The 13,228-nt window shown below is 40.3% G+C and overlaps 1 protein-coding gene across 3 annotated transcripts in view; it reads right to left on the bottom strand.

The window, feature by feature from the left end:
* Window positions 1-13,228, bottom strand: part of LOC133653634 (formin-like protein 3) — a 74,490-nt gene that overhangs the window by 17,305 nt on the left and 43,957 nt on the right. For 2 of the 3 annotated variants that reach the window (XM_062053136.1, XM_062053137.1), the window contains exons 5-17: window positions 10,353-10,436; window positions 8,500-8,646; window positions 7,453-7,561; window positions 7,208-7,284; window positions 6,716-6,809; window positions 4,236-4,310; window positions 4,022-4,132; window positions 3,763-3,912; window positions 3,100-3,201; window positions 2,565-2,934; window positions 527-619; window positions 325-449; window positions 51-253 (exon numbers count right to left, since the gene is read on the bottom strand). In XM_062053136.1, the coding sequence (XP_061909120.1) occupies window positions 51-253; window positions 325-449; window positions 527-619; window positions 2,565-2,934; window positions 3,100-3,201; window positions 3,763-3,912; window positions 4,022-4,132; window positions 4,236-4,310; window positions 6,716-6,809; window positions 7,208-7,284; window positions 7,453-7,561; window positions 8,500-8,646; window positions 10,353-10,436 (1,740 nt within the window). The remainder of the gene's footprint in view (window positions 1-50; window positions 254-324; window positions 450-526; window positions 620-2,564; window positions 2,935-3,099; window positions 3,202-3,762; window positions 3,913-4,021; window positions 4,133-4,235; window positions 4,311-6,715; window positions 6,810-7,207; window positions 7,285-7,452; window positions 7,562-8,499; window positions 8,647-10,352; window positions 10,437-13,228) is intronic. The other variant, XM_062053138.1, reaches the window with a different exon arrangement.

The raw sequence follows: 13,228 nt of genomic DNA, 5'->3' as shown, positions 1-13,228 counted from the left end.
TAGTTGAAGCTAGCTCAAGCTTATGTGGATGAAAGATGACGTGTGCATACTTCTCTATTGCTTTGCAGATCTCCTCTGCGGTCTTGTTCGCTTTTCTCAGTGTGATTGCTAAGTTCTTGGAGCGATTGGCATCCAGCAAGGTGACTTTGTTTACAGCCTTCTGGGCCACTTTGCTCTTTGTGCACAACAGGTCCACAATTGGACCCTGGGCGCGCGTTTTAAAAAGCTCCTCAAACTTCTCCAAATCCAGTACCTGCAGAGAAATGACAGTGGAGAAACTGAAACATCTCTCTTAACTCATAGACGCTCATCTGTTTGATTTACCTCTAGCACCCGTTCATCATCGATCTCGTTAAAGACGGTGCCGTTGATCTGATTGGGCTTCAAAGCAGTCCAGTTAAACACAGGCAGGCGGAACTTGGTCTTGATTGGCTTCTTGATTCTAATAGCTGGAAGAAAGCATATATGGAGATCTGCTCCTCTAGCTGGAGGTATTCCAATTCATTACTGCAAAAAGTCTTCTTACCTGACAGACCCACACTCAGGATGACTGAGGGAGAAGGCAGAGGTGGAGCAAGCGGAGGAAGTGGCGGTGGTGGTGGGACCGGAGCACTGGGGCCTGTATTGAATGATGGAATATTAAACAAATAAAAACTATTCAAATAAGTAAGTGTGTATGAGATCCAATGCAATAGTTCAATAATTATAAAGATTTTAATGCTTGACAATAGGCCTATTATTGTGGTTGTTGTTCACATGTGTGTAGAACTACCCTGCATCATACTAAGAGCTTTTTATAATATTTTGCCTTTTACAGTTATATAAATTAGGAAGCGCAAAACATTTTATGCCACAAACCGCAAACAACACAGTAAATAACGGTGTATGATGATAGGGCGTGCTTAATGATTTGACCAGTGCATGATCAAGAAGGTAGAATTACTAAATTAAAGGTTAGGAAAGCTATTACAGTTGTCCAGTCCGTTTTCTACGCCACATATTTGTATGATTTTCTTTTTAACGGAAATGTTCGCCAAGTATAGGCACCAGCACCCCCCGCGTCCCCAAAAGGGACAAGCGGTAGAAAATGGATGGATGGATCGATGTTCGCCAAGTGTTTTCCAAGGTTTTTGTACGGCCAAACATTGCAGGAAACATACTAGTACGTATCATTGCGCGGAATCAGTCACTCAAACAATTAGTCTGTGCTATTTTATTTATTAACTGAGTGTAACTGCAAAATAACCCACTATGGGGTCAAGGAAAGTGGCAAGTGACAGCACTTTGTTAAATAAAGTGAGAAAAACTACTGAGTTGGATCACCATTTTCGTCAACATGAGTTGTCATCAAATTGGATTTGTGTTGTGTATTGTGTGGCATTTTAGAAGCCTTTACATTACCAGCGTGAATAAAGGCATTTGGTTTTCGTACGATATGGGCTTCATCCAAACGAACAAAAAACCGAGGTACCAATAATTTCAATGACTAAAACAGTGGTTCTTAACCTTGTTGGAGGTACCGAACCCCACCAGTTTCATATGCACATTCACCGAACCCTTCTTTAGTCCATCCATCCATTTTCTACCGCTTGTCCCGTTCGGCGTCGCAGGGGTGCTGGAGCCTATCTCAGCTGCATTCGGGCGGAAGGCGGGGTACAACATGGACAAGTCGCCACCTCATCGCAGGGCCAACACAGATAGACAGACAACATTCACACTCACATTCACACACTAGGGCCAATTTAGTGTTGCCAATCAACCTATCCCCAGGTGCATGTTTTTGGAGGTGGGAGGAAGCCGGAGTACCCGGAGAGAACCCACGCAGTCACTGGGAGAACATGCAAACTCCACACAGAAAGATCCCGAGCCCGGGATTGAACTCAGGACTACTCAGGCAGGACCTTCGTATTGTGAGGCACATGCACTAACCCCTGTTCCACCGTGCCTTCTTTAGTGAAAAATAAAATGTTTAGTTTTTTTTCAAATTCAAGACAAATTTATGTTTTTTTACTGATGCACAAAATGAACCGTGCATGAACATCACCTTGTTCAAAGAACAAAACCAACACAGTGCATGAACTCACAACAAATTACACACCTGCAAATCAGTGTGACTTCGGCTGTTGCCGTATACGTAATACGCCGATAGGGAGAAGTTTTTATTTACAAGATGAGTCGGGTGTGTGACCTCCGCCGAACCCCTAAGGCCTCCTCACCGAACCCCTGGGGTTCGATCAAACCCAGGTTAAGAACCACTGAACTAAAAGCCTCTAAATATTACTGAAAGTATATAAGTAAATAGTAAAGGTTTCGTTAGTGAAGCAATGAGTTTGTTGTAAGAAGTGCATGTTATAGTTGTGTGTACTGAAAAACCACCTACAGTACATTGGTCACTTTTACATGGTGTCTATACACAAAGGAAATACGATGTAGTTTTCCTTTCCTGTCTGCAGCAGAATTCCGCTATAACAACTTCTAATTGGTTCAGCATAAATAAGTAAGAGAGGTGAACTGAAACTAGACCTCTCAGAATTCCACCCCCTACAAATGTCATGGCTGCTTACCTGCAGCAGATGGCAGAGGAGGAGGAGGCGGCGGTGGAGGAGGTGGGGGTGGAGCTTCACTTGCTGGAGGCAAACTTGGGTCTGGTCCTCCCGGTTCCGTCAGGGACGCCGTTGAACCCAAAGATAGCGCCCCTATGTCAGCCAGGGGGATGCCAAGGCCGCCGCTTCCTACCGCGCCAACCACACCCCCGACTCCAAGCGGCTCGATGGCAATGTCTCCATCGGGTTTTTTGTGCAGTCGGATCGTGCCTTGCTGCTCCAGTTCCAGCAGCCGCCGCTCGATATTGAAATGCCTTTGGAAGGCAGCGTCCTTCTCCTTGATCACCCTCCTCAGGGTGTTGACCTGCGTGTTGGTCGACTCATTCGTCTCCTGGGCGGTCACCAGGGGGCGATAAAAAGCACATGACTTGACAAGCTGAAGAAACATCCTTCTTCCTGCTGACCTCATATGCTATCACAATGATTTAGCTAAATACTTCTGCTAACAGGGTAAAGCCTATCTGCAATATTTCCACCAATATGACCGCTAGCTTACCCGTATTGCTTGAAGATCCTTATCCTTCTGGAGGACAACCTTCTCCAAGTCAGCCACCTTCATCATTGTTTCATTTTCAACCTCCAGAAGCTTCTCGGTCACCTGGGAAAGGTGACATTGAGAGCGGCGGGACCAGAAGAGGTTAGTTCAAGATTCAAAACATCAGCATCTTTCCCAGTCCCCACCCTCCCACGCTCCTATTCACACTGAGCATAATCAATGAGAAATGTGATCTCAGCAGCAGCAGCATGATGCACCGAGCACGTGATGCAGCTTTTATTTTGAAATAGAAAAAATGGCACATGTTGCAGTGGAATTCAGTCTCATCCTCCCTCATCATTCCTGACCCCTGAGAGCAGAGTTTGTTATGAAATTCCTCAATGATGTCAGGGCTGCCTACAACTTTTTCCTTGTGAAGACGCTCTTTTCGTGGCAGCGTGGGATGAAAAGAAGGAGCCAGCATGAGAACAATATTAGGATTGTAACATGCTTCATGTTTTCCAAAGTTACCCAACCTATGATTATCCAAAACATTGTAAATTGTAATCATGGTGTTGAAACAGCCTAGGTATATTTACATATATATGTAGCGGAGGGAACCACAGCATTGTCATAAATGGGCCCTGAGCAGCCTTGGTGGTCTAGGGTGGGTGGTGCACTTACATGAGACAGGTGCTCTTCCAGCTCCTCCACCTTCTCCAGTGCTGCATTCTTAGTCTCTGCGTCTTCCAGAAGACCACCCACATCAAACACGTTGTCCAGGTAGGCCTGGATCTGCACTGACAGCTTGTCACTCTCTGTGTGTTTATATTTCTGACACAAGGGAGGGAGAATCAGAATCAGTGATATGAAATACAACACATTAGAGATTGTTTTATTTTAATTTTTTTAATGTTTGACTGTTATCTCCTCTGATTGTTACCTCCAGGTAGTCATCCAGACCCAGCTTGGTGAATTCATACTGCAGGTGGACTCTGAAGTTCATGTCTTCCACTGAGTGGACCACAATGTTGACGAACTGCATGCAAGCAACCTGGACCCCGGACAAGGACAGATTTAGATACAAACCTGCATTTCATTTTAGGAAAGATGTGTTCACAGGAAAATAAACACCCACTATACAAAGCAGATCATACCATGAAGTCGATGTTTCCTTCTTCACTGCGAAAGTAATCCATCAGTCGCTCAAAACGATGCTTTTCTTTACAGACCTAAAACAAAAGTTAGTTTTTTTGTCACGTTGACATTATATTTTATTTGGATGTGTTGCTTTAATTTGACACTGAACACAATTGTTTTGATTAATTCAAGGAAAATAAACCACATATGTCAAGACTGTTTATCTTGCTTGCGCAACAATTTACTAAACATTTTAGGGTTTATTTCTCTTTATCAGCATATTATATTCATGTGTTTTGAGCAGTATTAGTTATTGGATTAAAGCAATAGAATGTATATACCTGTATATAAAACCATCAGGGATTTGCAAAATGCAGCTTAATGTCTACTGATTATCCTAACAGCTACACAGTTTGTTTTCAACCTGGCAAGCCAATTTTATTTAATAAAATGAGGCAATTATTTGAGACCTAAAATAGTAAGAGAAGTGCAAACAAACACTGGCATGTTTTTCCAGTAAATTTTATGACTATTTTCATAGTAACAAAAAAACAAGCATTATTAACTTATGTGCCACTGAACAATTTTTTGAAAATATTACTTTCAATATAACATCTTGTTTTGATGAGTGGACTCATATGCTCTTTGTGCTTTAATTCTTGTTTTGATATTTACATGTCTGCACAGGAAGAGGTTCAGCGAACATTTGCAGTCCTCTGGCTCCCATCAGGGCACTGATCCTTATCATTGTCCAAGGTTGGCTCACATCTGGTGTCCTAATGAGGCTAAAGACCTCTGACAGGGACGCCTCAGAGCTTCCCTCACACCCTCTGTGGAGGTGAAAGCTCCCAGAAATCAACTTTCATCTCACCATGATGGCTCTGTAGGCCTCCATGCGTCCCAGTAATGTGGGGTCATTTACTTGATGGATCTCATGGGTGTTATTTTTGAAGACTTTAGAATACACAAAGATTCACTTCGACTTCTTCTATCTCCTACAGAACAATGGTAAATCAACACAAACTTGCCACTGCTTTGATGGGGATAATAATGTTGTACAAGCATGTTAACTTGCACAAATGTTTCAATGTATGAGATTTGCTTCTTACCAGTTGAGACGACAGTCGTCCCTTGCTACCAGGAAAAAAAATGTTGAGGCGATCGACAAAGCACAACCTCTGTTTTCCGGAATAGGGTGAACTCTACTATGTAAACAACGCAACGCTAATCCGGGTGCGACTCTATCTTCACCATGACAATCTCAAATTGACCACCTTTTGGCAGAACAACTTTTTGATGGACTTCATCCTCAACTCCTGTCTTAACAACAACACATATAGACATTGGTGAGCCTTTGACTCGAGTGATTTCAGACAACTGCTGGACGTAGCATCAGACATTTGGAGCGGCACCTCAGGCTAACTGAAACTGCTATCAGCTATCAGCAGCTGTCTGGCCAAAGTGGAGATGAACTCTTTTGATGCACTTCATTTTCAACATCAATAACACAGCTTTGGCCTGAGCGATACGGAATAACAATGCAGACACGCAATCCTAATACAGAACGGTAATCACTATGGTTTCATACATGGAAGCCCAGTTCTAACTTAGAGGAATTACTTAGGATGTGACAACGTTTTTATTCGTCGTGGCTGTGTTGTAGTGGCTGGGCGACAACCACCATAGAAGTGATGCTTGGAAGATCCTTCGGTAAGTACTGTAATCTACAATAAAACTCTCTCAAGGCTACTAATTTGGGTGAAACGAGTGTAAAGGTAACTATATGGGAGTTATTTTCTGTTTAGAAGTAACAGAAAATATTTCAGAAACATTGGTTTAGGTGAATGAAATGCACTCAGTGGTTATCTTTTGGCTGGAAATGACACAATAAAGAAGCAAAAAAATAAAGAAAGAAATTGGGCTAAATATATTGATGAAAACAACTTCACTTTTTATGCTTTTTAACATTTTCAAATACTTTTGTATCCAAGTAGTTTTTATATTTAATTACATTTTGTCATATTTAACGATGCATTTTAGTTTATTCTTATTTCTTGAACATGTCTTCAGAATGCAACTTTACACAAGCAATGGTGAGTACTAATGTTTAAAAGATGACGATAAGCATATTTAAAAAAAAAAATTCTGGTATGACTTGAATAAAAATATGTGTGACGCAATGCTATTGAAATTGGTCAGTTTATAGCCACTGATAGAGAACATTTGAATGTAATATAAATGTGAACAGGGGAAATATCTGTATTTCAAAACAATATGACATTTTGGACATTAAATATTTTTGTCAAAACTATTTTTAAAATGTTTAAAATTATATGTTAAAAATATAGAATTTAGTTTTTTCAAATATACAGTGCTATTTCATGACACAACGTCTTACAGTTTCACAGATATGCATTCACCAAATAAATCTCTGAATAATTTTGGTCTTAAAATAATAGACATAAATAAAAAAGCTCAAATTGTACGCTTTGGGAACCTCTTTGAAGTTGTCAAATGCTGACAGGATGATCTCGTGACCTCCTCGGACAAGGCAGACGGCAGCCAGCAGTTCAAGGACCAAGGCTTTTGTCCTGGAAGTGTGGGAGGCACTCATTAGCTGCACGGCACAGAAAGTTCCAAAAACAAAGAATATAAAATGGATATATGTAAATCTTAAATGTGGTTCATAGTTATTAATACTAAGGTCTAAGGCAAGGACTGGTCTTTATAGTTTTAAAGTACTTCCTCCCCCCCCCCCCCCTTTTGCCTTCATTATGAAGTGATCAGCCACTGAGTTTTAAGCACTAATCTCTTTTCAGTAAACATTCCTCTAACAGTCTTTATGGAGGCCTCTGATCCCTAACTTCAGAGAGAGAAGGAGTGAGCACCATGGAGAAAGAGAAGCATATCATATGAACAGGCTGCAGGGTGTCCCCTATTGTTCAACCCGGCCCTGCATCCATGGTGATGGCGAGGTCTCAGTTCTTACCGTGAGCTCTTATTGTTCAAGCTGAGGGCAATTTCATTGACAGCGTGCGCATGAGACATGACCATATTGAAGCCATACTGCATGGAGAAGAGACACACACAGAAGGGGATGTGGTGAGACAAGAAGACATGAATAAATATAGCTATGCAGTACTTCACCATACAGGAAGCATACAAGTGTCCTGACAAATACATTCACTTAAATGTGTACGAGCTTGCGGTCGCCTTAGCAACACTGTTTGTTACCTGGTAGTTCATAATGGCTCTCAAGCACATGATGCACACATGCACATCATCCTTTTGGCTGACAAGTCGGGAGTTCTTGATGGTTTTGCTGCTGGAGACTGAGCCATAGCTGCAACATATGGTCAAAGTTATGACTTGGTCACATGTCAACACTTTAAATGTGTTGCTTAAACACGCAGTTTGTTTGATTTATTTATCTGCCATTTACACAACTCTTTTTTTAAACGTATCACGTGGAGAATGGCCGTCTAAGTAAATATGAGAGGGAATGAGGTCTGGCTCAAAAAAAAAGCTTAGATGGTTTTGAGGTAACAGATGCATGATGGGAGATGTGTGGTTTTCTTCCCGCTGTCAACAGAAAGTCAGAAAAGAGAAATGACAATTATGTAACTGACGTGTGCTGTTAACACTGTTGTTTCTGTGCAGTATGAACATTGCAATGCACATATATAATGACCACTTCATTGGGTATACCTGCATATTTTAGACAACATAAACTCTAATATTCTTAATACTCCATTTTGAGTGTCACTGCAGGAGACATGTTGATAAATGCAGTGCATCATATCAAGAGGGATTTCTGATATATAGATTACCAAATTGTAGGAGCAAAAAATAAAATGAATGATGGGAAGAAATAGAAAATAAAATCAGGAGCATTCAGAATTATCTGTTTTATTTTGTGGGATGTGTTTAAAAATACAATTAAATGAAATACAAACTTAAAGCTGACCTTAACATAAAAATCTAATGAAGACTTAATCGTAACGAGTATCATACGAGTACTGTATATGCTGCTGAGTGAAATAAGGTGAATAATTAGACAATCAGAGATGCGGCTATTTCCTGGCTTGGGTGCAAACACAGATGCATATTATGATCTGAGCAGAGTGTTGAAGTCATAACCTATTGACCATTCGGGCTCAAACAGCACCAGCACGACTGGCTTGCATGCGAATGCATGTTCACAGCTCTCATTGGGTTAGTAGGGCAGGTCAACAACAGGAACAAGCTAACAGCAGACAAAAGCGAGCTAGCGATACATACCGGAGGACAGACTGGCGGGCAGAGCGCACCAGTGTGTTGCAGAAGGGCTGAGTGCTCATATGATGCAAATCCTCTATGGACCTGCTCCAAGATTTAGCCTTGTCCAAGAAGCCATCCTCCCCGTTCTCCAGCCCCTCAAAATCCAACCTAGGCCATATACAGACATACGGGCATACAAAGAGGCGCAGGGATGGAAGTAGGTGAGATGCAGGAGGGGAGGTTAGGTGAGCGAGGCAGCAAGGGGGTTATCACAAGTACTGTCATCAAGCTAAGCAAAGAAAACTCATATTCAGGCAAAGTGTAAGCATTTCAGTACACAACACTATAAGGACAAAAGCTTTGACACACACCTCTTAAATATTTATTTTAATGAATCAGACATTGGGCTGGATCTTTCATCCCCCTGAACCTTATTTATTCATCTTACCAAGATATTTTAGACAATTGCAAATAGGGCTGCATAAATAATCACATTTTATTTACAACCACAATTTGTGCAGCCATGATTGAATAATTCAAGGATTTGGAGGGGATCGTCAGCAATATTAACATTTAAAAAGCAGGCTCCGCTGCTTATAAAATCAAGCACTTTTACAGTCGTGGTGGCAAAACAACAACAGTGGCTGTACGTTTAAAACCGAACAGTTGTTAATAAATGGCGACTGGTGTTGCTTGCACAACATGCTGCTCCCTATTGGAATTCATGCCCCCCCTGCATCTGCACATGCATACGTTGTCAGGAAATGCTGAAATGTTATTGCGCATTAAAGGACTCTTCCAAATAAATAAAATACCATTATATTTTTGTATTCTGTCATTTAATATACATGTTTCACACTACAAACAATAATTATTTTTTTTCTACTTTTTATTACTACAAACAATCAAATGTACGATAAGGTCAAGCGGGTGTGTCTAATTGATGAACAAAGAACATGACTGTTAATCCTGATAATGAACAAGATAAACAAAAGCACAAATAGTTTTTCTTTAAACATAGGAATAACGTTAATTTTAGCCATTTTATTAGACTATTTCATTACAAATTACACGACGAAGTCACGCTCACGTTCCCCACACCTCTGGCACCCATTACCGCAAGTTGATTGCCAGCCTGCGGAAAACAGTATGTTTTACATTACACAATGAATAATTGTGATTAATTATCGCGATTTCAAAATTTATAAAAAATATTCCTGATTATAATTTTGGCCATAATCGTGCAGCCCGATTTCCCTTTTTATGAGAAAGGTTTGGGTAGTTTGCTTCTGTTGCAGCATGACAGTGTCATATTTCTGAGTGCATAAAACAAGGTCCATAAATTCAGACACTTTTGGTGAAGGAAGGACATCTTGAGATGCACTAGAAAGAGATTTTGAGTGGTCAGTGATCAGTGACCTGACAACACAAATGTCCTTTAGATCAATCAATCAAAAAATAAATCGGAATCTATTTATATAGCCCTTAATCACAAGTGCCTAAAAGGGTAAATGGTCACACACTCCCAAATACCCAAATCTTCAAGAAAGTCTTCCCAATGGGGTGGAAGCTATTAAAGACCAAGTCCCTATTTTATTTCGTTTTCCTGTAGGTGTAATGGGCAGGTGTCCCAATACTTGTGTCCACATAATGTATTGTATCGGTCCACATTCAGCTTGGCAAGTATGCAAATAGGTAAACAAACACATCCAAAGGAAGCAATGTTCCCACAGCACATGTTTTGATGCAATAGCAGCTCATTACGCTCTGCAGGACGCGGCGTGCTTAGTCAGCGACTGCTACCCAACCCAGTTCCTTTTAGGAAAAGTTCAGGGCAAAACTCACGAGGTGCGGCTGTGTGTAAAAATACTCACATGACAGCACACTGGGCGAAGGAGAGGTACTCCACCAGGACGTCAAGACCTCTGTTCTCATCGTTGAGGAACTCCCTGACCCAACTATGACGCAATGGGAAAACAGAGGTTCAGCAGGGCATCAAAATGAAAGCGCACACTCGTATCCTTAAGAGCATTGCTATATAACTAGCGGGCCAGGAGCCAAATTCGGCCCGGAAATAACATAATATTGGACCCCAAGTTCAGTTTAAAGCAGACAAACATTGTTGTAGCAAATAGAGTGCTCCTCTGTATAGAGCAGGGGTCACCAACGCGGTGCCCGCGGGCACCAGGTCGCCCGTAAGGACCAGATGAGTCGCCCGCGGGCCTGTTCTAAAAAAAAAATTAAAAATTAAAAATTTAAAAAAAATTTTTTTTTTTTTTTTTTTTTTTTTTTTTTTTTTTTTTTTTAAATTAAATCTACATAGAAAAACCCAAGATACACTTTCAATCAGTGCATCAACCCAAACAACCTCCCCCATGCACACTCATCCACACAAAAAGGGTTATTTCTTTCTGCTACCAATATTCTGGTTCCCACAACATAGACAACACATCTGCAAGGGACACAGTCCCTGAAGCACACATGATTGTATAGGCTGCTGGTCCACTAACATTTTCATTAATTACTATTTTTTATGTAATTATTTTTATATTGTTTTACTTTCTTTTTTATCCAAGAAAATGTTTTTTATTTATTTATCTTATTTTTTTTTTTTTTTTTAAAAGGGCCTTATCTTCAACAGACCAGGTTGTCATTGAAATTTGATTTTTTTAAAGGGATTTTTAAACCAGGCCCAGTCCAGATAATGTCCAAGTCGGACTCAGCAACACACACCTTCATTCATGTACACAGAAAAAAATTAGGGAACACAACAGATTGCATATAATTTATAAACAAAACACTTTGCATTCCATTCGAAAGGACGATCCCTTTAGATTTCCGATCCTTAACATTTTACATTTATCATAATTAAGCTTAAAGCCAGATTGCTGTGAAAATATGTCCAAAAGATTAAGAAGGTTCCGCAAACAATGAGGAAAAATCTTATCTTTGTGAATCAGCCTTTTCTGACATGAACTTCATCAAGAACAAACACAGAACACGCCTCACTGATGCACATCTGCAAGACTCACTCAGAGTTGCAGTGTCAAGTTACACACCAGAGTACAACACACTAGTTAACAGCATGCAATGCCAGGCTTCCCACTAACTGACAAAGAAACAGATAACAGATTTGGTGTCCAGTTCAAAGTGTGACATGATTTAAAAATTTGAGAGTTTACTTTTGTATTTTACATGAGTTATTATTTGTACAAACATGGTGCAAAGTAATTCATGATTTGTTAAACAATGTTAGTGGCTAGCTAGTTAAAATGGGATATTGTGATTTCACAAGACTGTCTTAGAAGTGATCATTTGAAAATGTTCAATTTGAAAAATGTGCACTTAGAGAAAATATAAAAATAAAGTGTTGCATATTGATATTTATCTGTTTCTATATATATTTATTGTGAGAAATCATTAAGATGATCAGTGTTTCCACAAAGATAAATATCATTAATTATTAATAATAACAGAGTTAAAGGTAAGTTGAGCAAATTGGCTACTTCTGGCAATTTATTTAAGTGTGTATCTAACTGGTAGCCCTTCGCATTAATCAGTACCCAAGAAGTAGCCCTTGGTTTCAAAAAGGTTGGTGACCCCTGGTATAGAGGAACCTAACCACTGTAAGCACATTGGCAGATTCAGATCCAATTGAACTCCAGTTTCCTGGTCAGAGACACTAACAACGGAATCATTACTGGAGAATATCGTTAAACCCCCCCACCCCCCTTTCCAAAGTATTGGGGTAAAACGGTCAAAGATTCCTAAAACAGATTTAAAATGTTAGTTATTGTACAGATGCTTGAGACAGACAGGAAAGCAAGCAGGAGTGTTGGATGGAAGGAGGGAGGGAAAAAAGTCAAGGGAGATGAGGAGAGGAACAGAGGAAGGCGAACAAAGCAGTTTAGGCGAAGGGGAGAAAAAAGGAGGGGGCGAACATCGAGGCGGGCAGCATGATCACTGGTTTCCTGTCTACAACCTCTCCCCCCTTTGCCTCCAAACTTTTCCTCTCTCACCACCTCTCCCTCAACTCAGCTGCAAATAGCGCACATTTTCTTGGCAAAGTCAGGAATAAGAGTCAGACAGCAATAAAGCACACGACCCCATCCACACTTAAGTCTCTTGAAAATCATCCCGGCTTTTACCTCTTCTGGGAAATGCATTGAAACGCTTTTTCTTTCTGGACAGATTGCTTTGGAAATGTTGGAGCCTTCTCTTTGCTCCTGGAATTGGAATATCAGTGGAACCTTAAAAGGCACCCGATGGCACCATTTCCTAATTTGTATTTTATATTTAATACAGAGCCGTCTCAAAGGGTGTTTTAGGGAGTATCTTTAGCCTTTAATTTACAATTACATTTTTGATGGTGATGTTCTACTTACGAATTTTATGGCAACAGGTGGCCATACAATAATGAGAGATATTCTGCTAATTGATACTGCTGTGTCTGCTAATTATTTTAGTTGTTTTATATTTCATAAGGAATCATGTTTGTTGTCTGTGTTATTTAGAACACTCTTGTTGGAACTCAATTGACAGGGACACCTTAGTTTCTGCACGCCGCGCTTTTCGTTTTTTTAAAGAAAAATCTGTTCAAAATGTTGCCCCAGTTTTTGTGTACTGTTTTAGGTACAGTATTGTAGGGCCAACCATTGCGTCTTAAAAACTAGTCCGCAGTGCACAAAAAGAGAATACCACACATTGGTGACTTCAGGACCAACACATCCCGATTTAAAAACAGTTTCTT

Source organism: Entelurus aequoreus, linkage group LG07 (genome assembly GCF_033978785.1).
Source record: "Entelurus aequoreus isolate RoL-2023_Sb linkage group LG07, RoL_Eaeq_v1.1, whole genome shotgun sequence".
In the NCBI taxonomy this organism is placed as follows: domain Eukaryota; kingdom Metazoa; phylum Chordata; class Actinopteri; order Syngnathiformes; family Syngnathidae; genus Entelurus; species Entelurus aequoreus.
Note: the sequence above shows the minus strand (reverse complement) of the source record. Positions and strands in the feature narration are given on the sequence as shown.